Consider the following 12,266-nt stretch of genomic DNA (forward strand, 5'->3'; position numbering starts at 1 on the left):
ATATTATATACTTCATATAAACTGTCATATTGACCCCTTTTTTACGGCTAGAAGCTTAAAGATTCATCAAATTTCATCAAATAGTTACGTTTACGTCATATATTTTTGAAATACGTGATTCGTAGCCATAGTTTTTACATGCAGACCACAAAAAACGTGAAGCTTTGCATCCTCACACAGATTACCTACCTATTTTTTATTTTATATTTATCTTAAAAATCGTTTAGATATGTTCAAATTTCACCAAATGCTTACGTGTATAGCATATATTGTTGTCTGAGAAAATCATAGATACCGGTGGTATATATAGTATATATCCCATACAACCGATTGTTCAGATAAGAAACTTTGCGCAATTTCTTCCCCATTTTAACAGTTATAAGCTTCAAATTTCACCGATTGCTTACGTATATAGTATGTATTGTTGTGTCAAAAAATCATAGAGATCGGTGATATATATAATATATATATGATGGTATATATAGTATATATATATAGTATATATATATTTTTTTTTACGATTTCGGCCCCATTTTAACAGCTAGAAGCTTCAAATTTCACCAACTGCTTACGTGTATAGCATATATTGATGTCTGGAAAAATCATTGAGATCGGTGGTACACATAGTATATATCTCATACAACCGATTGTTCAGATAAGAAACTTTGCGCAATTTCTGCCCCATTTTAACAGTTAGAAGCTTCAAATTTCACAAAATGCTTACGTATATAGCATATATTGTTGTCTGAAAAAATCATAGAGATCGGTCGTATATATATTATATACTTCATATAAACTGTCATTTTGACCCCTTTTTTACGGCTAGAATCTTCAAAATTCATCAAATTTCATCAAATAGTTACGTTTTCGTCATATATTTTTGAAATACGTGATTCGTAGTCATAGTTTTTACACGCAGACCACAAAAAACCTGAAACTTTGCATCCTCACACAAAGTACCTACCCGTTTTTTATTTTATATTTATCTTAAAAATCGTTAAGGTATGTAGATCTGTTCACTATATATTTCTTATCTTATACATCCGATTATTCGGAGATTACGAACGGGATAAGATTATTGTTCAGCCCCATTCATGAAAGGTATGAAGTCTTCGGCACAGCCGAAGACAGTCCCGTTCTTACTTGTTTTAAATTAAATTTACTCCGATAATTCTTTCCGACACAATTCCTCTTTAGTACTTTGGCATATGATCCTCTGTGGGTGCTCCATGGAGTACTACAGTGAAAGTACTTTGGAAAGTACTCTCTCGTATGTACTCTACGGAATCAGTGATGATAATCATGGTACATTTGTACTTTTTTTGGTAAATTTTGCTTCCCGAAAGTACGTTGGTACTACGTTGACATATTTGGTACATTTTTGTAAAATACAGCACTACACTTCAAGTCATTTGCAAAGCAGTTCTGAATGCCCAAAAAAATTTGAAATTTTTCGAAGAAAATATATAGTTAAGTTGTTTTGTTGCCAAGCACAATTAGCCATTTAGCTTCAATGGCCGCTTGTGATATATTTCCCAACAAAATTGATAGATTTTTAAAAGACGTAAACTATCATTTTTGTAACAGCCCCCTTAGGAGGGCAGACTTTCAGAGTTTTCAAGAACATTTCGGTACAGAAATGCATGTTATACTAAAGTACGCCCCCACAAAGTGGCTTTCTAGACAAGCAGTCATAGATAGAATTCTTGAACAAAGGGATGCCCTCAAGTATTATTTTAATCTTTACGTATTTGAAAATAAAAGCAGTAATCAAAATATTAATCTTATATTTGAAAATTTTCAAAGTCCTATTTATAAAGTATATTTTACATTTCTTTCTTATATTTTAAATGAAGTAAATAATGTGAATATAGAAATGCAGTCTGAAGATATTCGCATACATTTACTTATTGCCAAATTAAAAATTTTATAAAAAATCTTATTTAGACTCCAGTCCTATTTGGATGTTAAATATTGATAAAGACGAAAATCACTTTACCCCAGATGAAGTTTACTGCGGTGTTAATGTCGTGGATATTATTCTATCAAACAACCTTTTCGAAAAAGATGACGTACACATATTTAAGAGCTGTGCTAAACAATTTTATATACAATTTTGTAGTACTTTATCAAAGAATGTAAATTTAAATGACAAAACTTTAGTGTGGGCTGCAAAGCTTTCACCAAAAAGTACTTTAAGTGGTGAAACAAATAGCATTGTGCCTTTAGTTATGGACTTGTTTCCGAAATCTGAATTTGATAAAATAGAGAAAATTAATTCTGAATTTAGAGCCTTAGCAGAGAATGAGAGCCTTGAAAAATTCAAGAATTTGAATATATGCTGCTTTTGGGAAGAATTAAGATCAGTTAAAAATTAATTAAATGCGCAAATTTTTTCCAATATTTATAGAATAGTTCAAGGCATATTGTCGATTCCACATTCATCCACAAACGTAGAAAGGGTATTTTCTATCCAATATTAAATTAAAACTAAGTGTAGAAATAGAATTCAAACAAACACAGTTTCGAATTTAATAAAAACTAAAGACTTGATGATATCAACTAACAATAGTTGTTATAATATACCTAGATACGAAAAAAAGCTTTTTGTCAACTGAGGTATTTAAAGAACTCAAAGAAGAACTGTTAATGTAGTGATGGAAACATGAGTTATTAGTATAGATGTAGGCGACAAACCTGAATCTAAATCTTTTGTACCTAAAATGTTTTATGAAATGTGGTTGCATTGAATGCAGCTTTTATTTTTTTTTTAAGTATTAATTTTTTATGTTCCTTACTGGTACTCAATAAAGAAATTTTTATATACTTATATGTGCATAATTGTACGCTTCAATCGATAAACTTCTTTTATTATTTTTACTGGAAAAGTATTTCTTCATAAATCATATCTCCCAGTTATACCTACTATATTTAATTTGTGTTAGAAAGTTTCCTGACTAAAAATAATTTTTTGGATAAAGAAGCAGAATATATATCTAGTTTGGTTCAAATTCACATCCGAAGACTTTTGGTAAATTTTTGGACGATTTGGTACATTTTTTTTCCTCGTTTGGTACAAAATGAAAAAATCCATTTATCATCCCTGTATGGAATACTCACAAACAAAGCGAGAGTGGGATCACCTACTCCTCTCCTAGGACATCGCAATGTTAATTGGAGCACATTTTTTGTATGAACACAGATTAGTTTTGGAGCACTCCTATACTCTAAAGGAGTATTCCTTACACTATTTATGGAGTACACCTATCCACCGATTTACACGGAAGATCGGTTCCAGACAAAACCGTGTAAAGTGAAATATTCGTTTTCCTATACAAAAACCGTCTAAAACGAAAAAACTACCCAATTCAGTCGTTTATTTAAATAAAACAAAACTAAAACATCTTAATGAAGGTTCACGAAAAGATAATTCAATCGATAACTTACCAGTTCAAAACAAAAAAACTCGCAATAATAGTAAAAATTATGGCTTTTTGTTCAAATTTTCATCAAACGATTTTCCTTCCACATGAACTACATATGTACTCCGCGTTTGGTTATGTACATATATATCACAATAAGGGGAATCCCTCAATATTGCAATCAGTGTTGCCAAGAGGACTCAAAAAGGTTTTTAATGATTTGTGAATCTTCGGAGTTTTTCAAATTATGCTGATTTATGAACCGTGTAAAAGCGAAATCGTGCAAAACAAGTACCGTGTAAATAGGGGGATAGGTGTACTCGCGTTTTTTGAAGAGAAGTCACGGTTTGACAGAGTAGTTGACATTCCAATTTGATTATGTTAGTCGCTCATACTTCTACTTTCGCTGTTGCATACATACATAGGCAAGAGCCGAAATGTAGTAAAAGAAAGGAGAGAAAGGAGATGAATATATTCATATATTTCTCACAGTCTCTTCTTTGTTTTGTTACACTTCGAATCATGCATTTTGGATGTAAACAAGCGGAGAATACGTATGTAGATACATTTAAGACTTGAAGCGAGTAAAAAAGATATTTGAATGAAGGGGACTCCCCTCCAAGTTTTAGAGGGTTTAACAAGCCAACTTAATAAAACCGCACTGCGTTTTTTAAGCGCACGCAAACAACCGGCGTTTTTTGCCCTAACCCAAATAAGCATGCGTTGCGACAATGTAAAGCATGTGTGCAAACGTCAAATCTAAATGTCACGCAGAACAAAAATTGGAAATCGAGTTAGGTTTTCACGCAGCAAATTCAATTTGAGTTGCTCTCATACAAGTTGTATGTGCATGAGACATTTTTGACAGAAAATGACTTGCGTGCGTTTATATTTATATTATTGGCTTATTATATTATTGGCTTGTAAGAGTTTTCGACATGTCGAAAAGTAGAATACAGTTTTCGACTTAGCATACATACAAGGCCTAAAAATCGTTGCCGAATACCAACCGTGGATGTCCTATAACCAAGTTACAATGAAACAAGTAAAGGTGTCTAAGTTCGGGTGTAACCGAACATTATATACTCAGCGTGAGCTTCAATTGCATATTTAATTTCAGATAAATTACTTTTCTAGATAACACGTGGCACCGCCCGTTTAAAAAAATTTCTCCCCATTTCCTCTTACAATAAAACTTGATAAGTGAAATATCATTGATTCAAAACAATTTTTTCTAAGTTATAGCTTATTATTCTAGTCTATGACCCTTTAAAACCTTTTAAACTTGTTTGATATCTAAGTTGCCGTGGTCTTTAACCGATTCTGTCCATTTTTACTAGAAATATTTTCTGCTATAAGGAAAATATGTGTACCCAATTTTGTTACTATATGTAAATTTTTCTCCCGAAACATTGAAAATTGCTTAGACAAAAAAAAGGCGGTACCACACCCATTTTTTCAAATTTAAGTGTTCTCCAATTTAATGTTATAATTCAATTTAGAAAGTAAAATTCTATTGATACAAAGCTTTTTTTCGCTAAGATATAGCTTATTATTTTCGTCTAAGACCCTTTTAAAAATCTTTTATATAAAAGTGGGCGTGGTTTTTAACCGATCTCGTCCATTTTTTCTAGAAAATTTCTTGCTATAGGCAAAATTTGTGTACCCAATTTTATTAAGGTCCGTTAATTTTTCTTCGAGGTATGGCTCCCGAAACATAGAAAATTGCTTAGTCATAAAAGGGGCGGTGCCACGCCCATTTTTTTTTTTATTTTATATTTTTATTTTTTATTAAATCGACTTGGGAAATGAAATACTATTGATATAAAGCTCTTGTTTGCAAAGATATAGCTTATTTTATTCGTCCACGGCCCTTTTAAAAATCTTTTATATAAAAGTGGGCGTGGTCCTTAGCCGATTTCGTAAATTTTTCTTCAAAGCATTCCTCATAGCATATATGTAATACTCCTATATTGCTAATAGAAAATGCTCGCAATGTGTCTTGAATTCGAAATCAAAACAAGACAGCCTATACAATTTTTGTGATTGTAGCAGCATAAGTGTGACAAGAAAAAATTTTAGTTTAGGTACATTCGACTATTGAATACAAAAACAAAAACGTTTAAACAGCAATATATCAGCACTCTGATGTTTGGGAATGTACCTAGCCTTTTGTAGCAATATAGGAGTATTACATATATGGCGAGCATTTTCTATTAGCAATATAGGAGTGTTACATACATATATGCCTCATAGTAAAGGCAACCTCTCTGCCGAATTTTGTTACGATAGGTTTAACGATTTTTGATTTATGATTAATAATATTTGTAAAATTGATTTTATCACAAGTGGGCGGTGCCACACCCATTTTAAAAATGTTTATCAAGAGTCTCAATATCAGTCCACACGTCAAATTTCAACATTCTAGGTGTTTTATTTACTAAATAATCAGGTTTTTGTGTTTTCCAAAATGTTATATATATAAAAAGGGAGCGTGGTTATCACCCGATTTCGCTCATTTTCAATACCAATCTATTCTGGGTCCAGATAAGCTCGCGTACCAAATTTGGTGAAGATATCTCAATATTTACTCAAGTCATCGTGTTAACGGACAGACGGACGGACGGACGGACGCACGGACATGGTTCAATCAAATTTTTTTCGATACTGATGATTTTGATATATCTATATCTATCTCGATTCCTTTATACCTGTACAACCAACCGTTATCCAATCAAAGTTAATATACTCTGTGTGTAAAGCACGCTGAGTATAAAAAAACAATTTCGGCTATACTTCGAAGAGCTACACAAATTTTTTTTTTAATTTTGCAGAAACGATCTCAATATAAGCAAATATGAATATCTGCACCTAGAGCTCTAACTGTTAAAATTTATTATATCCCATATTTCAACCTGCACTGTCTCCACTGTAGTTTTATTTGAAATTTAACTTTTCCTTTTGGAAAAACTATAAAGTGGGGCCATGCTGGCTTGTGCCACGTCCATTTTCCGAGATTTACTAAATTTTTATTTTTCGTCATAAAGTCATCAAGTTTCGTCTCTTTTTTCGAAATTTCGATATCGGTTTATTTTAAAGTGGAAGTGGTCGCCAGCCTATTCAAAGTATATATATGTATTAGTAAGGAGCATGGGGGTTATGCTTGGTTTCAATTTGATATCTTCAACGGTTTTTTATTTACGGCTTGGAAAACTTTCGAGTTTTCTTCTTTTTTTACCAAAATTTTTTCCAAATTTCTATTTCTTGTCTCAAGGACAACCCTCTTTTTAAGTTTCATATCTTTATAATAAATCATCGCATTTTTTTAATTTTTCGAAATTTTTAATATCGTAAAAGTGGGGACTGGATCTATTTAAGCCAGCATACCAAATTTTGTAAAGATTCTCATGTTTTACTCATGGCACCTACCGTCAAGTCAACGAAAGATGGCTACAAACACTGAGGTATCGGACATCGAAAAAACCTAGCCAAAATGTCTGCTAAAAGAACACATGCACCGTCAAGCCGACGAAAGAAACTGAGTTTCAAAATACATATTTCATCTATTGCCAACAAAGCGTTGGGTGTACTTGGATTCGTTAAAAGATGGGCTAAAGAGTATTGCTCATGCGTTTGGTGCCCTGTTTCCCAAAATCATATAAAGCGTCTTGAGTCAGTTCAAATTGAATTTTTGATATTCGCCTTCGTGGCCTTAACTGGGACTCAAGTCTCTACCTTCCACCATACAGAAATAGACTTCTTCTTATTAGCTTACCCACTCTGGAAAACCGGAGAATATTACTGGGGGTATTGTTCATCCATAAGCTCATTATTGGAGAAATTGATTCTGCTGACCTTCTCAGCCGATTGTTTTTTGCAGTTCCTCCTAGGGTTTCCAGACACTACGTTCCTTTTTATTTATCACTTTGTCGTCGAAACTTTGCTAAAAATAATCCTCTGCTAATCTGGTGCTCGCACTACAATGACTTGTATAGCTGTATCAGTCTTGAATGTACTTTTGACACTATACGTAATGCAATACTTGCCTATCTAAACTAAGAGATACAAGCAAATTTATTTTTTAAAAGCTGATATTATTTTTTTTTTTTTCCGTAGAAAACAGGCACGATATCGTATAAGGATGGAAAGGATACATCGGCACTTCAACCAGTTAGCGCGTTCCCCCTACTCGGTTCTGTGCTCCTCACGATGACCCGCCATTGGGGACACTTATATTAATCCTTAATAACTTTACTTTCTGTATAATAGAAATTGTAATGCCTCTAATTATATACAATTTACGTTAAATTTTTAGCAGTCGACCGCTTTGTTTTTGAGTCGACTATAATTTTAAATAAGTAAATAAAAACACCGGGATGTCGGATATCGAAGAAAACCTGGCCAAAATATGTGCTAAAAGATTCCGTCACGCTTACAACCTAAATAGGGATACGATTTCCACACGTAGGGCACTAACTGGGCGTTGGCTTACAGGTACTCATGCAGCAAGATTATGAATGCATTATCGTCGATGCTGCAGGATTTGCAAAGAGGATGAAGAGGAAGAAACGGTGGTTCACCTTATCTGTAACTGCCCGGCTGTAAGTGACGCCAGGCAGCGCTTTCTGGGAGCTCCATTTCTAGATAAACTGCGCCAGGTCGTGGAGCATGACGTCAAGGACATGGTAGGCTTTATAAGGTTCTCAAAATGGTTCGAAGAGAAAAGGTAATGGTGTATTTTCGTAATATCACAACGGGCCTAATATCACTGGCTTAAGTGTGCCCTCCGGCAATCACTTCAATGTAATCTTACCCATGTATATTACTACCTTTTAGCTTTGCTCTCCAATGCTTGCTGTTTTATTTTAGCTTCATCTTCCATAAAGGCCTTCATATTTCGCTTACGCGTCTCTGTATCTTCATCTTTATGTGTAGTTAAGTGTAAACGTTGGTCCGAAGCTGTAGGAAAAGCTAAGGGGCAAAACTCACATTTATGAACATTATCACCCAGATGAGTACGTAAATGTTTGATCAGTGTATTACTTTGTCTAAAGACGTTTTCGCAGTATTTGCATTTGTATGGTTTTTCACCGGTATGAGTATTTATATGGTCGCGTACACTTGAGATTTGGGTAAATCTAGTTAAAAGAAAAAAAAGGTTAGAATAAATTTCGATTAGGACGTTAAAATGAAGTTTCTACTATATTTACACTAGCTCCAAATGCGTACCGTATTTACGATACTTTCTTCAGGGAAGCGGACCAGGGACCGATTTATTCGAAAAAATTCTATTCATGGTTCGATTTGCCTGGAATTTGGTAGATATATACATAAGGATGTAGTCCTTTTCCTAGATTAGTATTTACGACACTTTTTTTCGGGAAATAAATCAAGGGCCGACTGGGGTTGGGGCTGGGACTGAGACTAGAACTGGGACTGGGAATAAGGGATGCAGAAGAATAAAAAGAACTAGAGAGTAGAGAAAAGAGGGAGGGAGAAAGAGATAGAGTAGACGATGATAAAGAGATAGGAAAAGATGGAGCGGAAACGAAGTGAGGGAAACGACCGGGAAGGAACTTGGGGTAGGGAGGGAGTGATGGCCTGAAGGTTTAATGTGGCCACATAAATTGTTCTCGAGATGGTCGGGCTAGCACCTTAATGGTGCTGTGTTACCGGAGCGTACCGGATCTGTATCCGGCAAAGGACCATCACATCGATGACACTCCCCAAAACATTCGTGGAGCAACCTTATCGCTACAACAACAACAACAACAACCGAAAAGGAGAACAAGACGCAGAGAAGAAAGGCAGAGGGAGGAGTGTATAAAGTAATGAGGGGTGGAAGAGTAAGAAGTAAACACTTTTTATTATTAAAAGTTCCCGTGAGCAAAGATGTTTACACATCAAAAATATATCTCATGAGTGGATCGTAATTTCAAACCAAATGCGATGAATTGCGATCGAATCAGTCCTTCAAGAAACGCGATTTCCGTAACGCATTTGGTGTAGTGTAAATTTAACATAAGAAAAGAAAACTTACCGCATTTCACAAAAATCACATTTATAAGGCTTTACGACGCTATGGATTCGTTTATGTTGCCATAAATTACTTCTTTTCTTAAAACATTTACCACAAATATCACACTGGATTTGTTTTCCTTCATTTTTACGTTGTTTGCCTTCGCCGTGCTTTTTTTTGCTTTTAAATTTTTTACCTTCGTCGGGCCTTTTTTCGCTTTTAAGTTTTTTGCCTTTGCCATGCTTTTTTATGCATCTATAAATATATAAAAACACGGTTAATAAATTTAAAAATAAGAAATATTCAAAAATTAATAAGACACCATTTTTTTAACACTTAAAATTCATTTTTTCTACATTTACTTTCGTTTTGGGTTAGCTCTACAATTACTTTGAACTGTGCCCGAATCGTGTTATACGATCCGTGATCGAAATCTATTTTTGAGTTCACAATAGCTATGAAATAGTGAATTAGATTTAAAATATATATGTACTAGCAAGTATCCGGCTTACTTCGTTACGCCGCAAAAAGTAAATCTATTGAGTTTTTGCTATTTGGGTATAGTTTACATATGTCATGTATTTTTTCGACTACGAAGGTAATAGTGTAATACCCTCTGTTCTACGAAATTAAAACACTTTTAAATTCGTTAGCGTTATAAACGATTTATTAATCAACAACTTTGAAACTCACTCTATTTCAAAACGCTTTTAAAAAACGCCCCATCTCAAAACTCTTTTTAAAAACACCTACATCAGAATTTTTTTTCGAGAACACCCTATCTAAGAATTTGATTGAAGAACGCCCCATCTCATAATTTATCTCAGCTCAAAATGTATTGAATTTATACCGAGATGAAACAAATTTTGAAATAGGGTGTTCTTCAATCAAATTTCGCGGTAGGACATTTTTGAGTCAAATTCTCAGGTAGGACATTTTTGAAATGAATTTTGAATAGGGTGCTATTCCACTCAGCAGTCGAAACTGGATTGTAGAACGTAAAAAATTAATACATAAAAGGTACATTTTTTCATTAATTAAAAACTTCCGGGAATATAATATTCTTTATTTTATTATCATTTCCAGAAATGAGAAAACTTTGGTTCTGTGGGGAACCTGTTGTTGAAATAGCGACATACAGTTGACCGTGAGAAAACACTTCACTACGAAGGTATACGCCAACATAACTAAATGTTTGTCCTTGCGACTTATTAATTGTAATTGTGTTAGTACAAGTGTAATAGGCGGGTACTTCGCAATAAAGCAAAGTCTTTGCAAAATCGTCAACTGAACAAAGGGGAAAAAAATATGTCAAAGCGGTTTGTAGTGGTTCCTGCAGTACCATAAACCCTTTGTCCAATTTCTAAGTGAACAGATAGATGTACAACCGTTGGGATTGCTCATGAATCGAAAATCCCAGTAATCTCCAAATACCGTCTGATGTGCTTAAATATCTGCCATTCAAAAAATTTGCACTTCATCCTTATTATCTTGAACGGAAAATGTCGCTACCTTTGGTCGACATACCTACAAATATATTTGATTGCTTGCACTGAATGACAGTACTCTACATTTGTGTGAGCGGTGAAATATCTGGAAAGAACGGGGCAATATGGAACGATCCATCGGTTGCCGACGTTGTCCCATTAGAAAATACATGGGTATAGCCACCGTCCGCTGAAGGCCTTCGTCTATATTTTGGATATCCATCTTCCCCGGTCTCGCGTAAGCTCGCGTGGGTTTTGTTTTTAGCATCGTCCATTCAACATGCAGGGCGATGATAAATAATCAACCCCACATCGGCCGTGGATCACATTTTTAGTAATTATATCTTACAACATCGGTCTTCGTCTTTATTTAAAATTTCCGCTGGTATAATGCGATCCATGTCATCGGGAAGAATTTTATCTATTAGCCAAATTAAAATACATATGCGCGTGAGAGGTTTACGCTTTTGCCATTCAACAGTAAACATATGGCATCTAACTTTTCCAAAAATATCTTGTTTTGTAATTAAACTCATGAGTTGGTGTAGTTTGATATGGAATACTCTTAACACAATGTCACGGCGCTCAGTTAGTCGTTGATTAGGAAACAATTCGTTTTTGGATTCACTTCAGGACTTCCACAATGACGGACATATAAGAGGGCGTCTTGTGTACGTTCATGCAAATATCGAGGCGATCAAGTTAGTGAAGACGGCAAAATTACTAACTGACCAATATTTTCATGATTGCAATCCTCGTTAGCAGCACCCCTTATATCCCTTATATAACTATTTTCACGCAACGTCTTTTGGTGTGCTCCTCTAAAATTCAACCTTTTGGTCATCATTTTAGCAGCCGTGTCCACACAGTATCGGTTAAAGCGATATCCATATCTATTAAGCGCATTAAAGCTATTTTCTTTAATTATAATTTTATATGCAAAAATTGCATACATGAAACTGTTTTTTGTGGGTTAGGTGCCCCACTGCTTGGATAAATTACCGGTATATTTATGCATATATGTATATAACCGTCCTCACCATTTAAAAATATGATAGCTTATTGCAAGCGGTCATATGAAGGATGAATTTCTGACACACGATGGAGAGTGTTGTTGTGGGACCAGCATTTTCGTCAACTATCAATACTGCGACCTCGCCTGTAGTCGGGGCATTATATTGACCACGGTGTTCATTAACAGGGCGTTTGTCGGCATGGATTACAACCCCATAGTTATTCGAATTAGATGGCATAAGCTCAATAGAAGTCATTAAACTTCGAACATACACATTATTTTCAAGCAGAATTTCTTGAATTAATTTCAAAATATCTCTTTGA

At 34.5% G+C, this 12,266-nt stretch overlaps 1 protein-coding gene across 1 annotated transcript in view; it reads right to left on the reverse strand.

Annotated features, from left to right (window-relative positions):
* Positions 1-12,266, reverse strand: part of LOC137249242 (zinc finger protein 665-like) — a 50,185-nt gene that overhangs the window by 31,201 nt on the left and 6,718 nt on the right. The window contains exons 2-3 of the mRNA XM_067780556.1: positions 9,463-9,696; positions 8,252-8,560 (exon numbers count right to left, since the gene is read on the reverse strand). Of these exons, the coding sequence (XP_067636657.1) occupies positions 8,252-8,560; positions 9,463-9,696 (543 nt within the window). The remainder of the gene's footprint in view (positions 1-8,251; positions 8,561-9,462; positions 9,697-12,266) is intronic.

The sequence above is a fragment of the Eurosta solidaginis genome, chromosome 4 (genome assembly GCF_040869045.1).
Source record: "Eurosta solidaginis isolate ZX-2024a chromosome 4, ASM4086904v1, whole genome shotgun sequence".
NCBI classification, from domain to species: domain Eukaryota; kingdom Metazoa; phylum Arthropoda; class Insecta; order Diptera; family Tephritidae; genus Eurosta; species Eurosta solidaginis.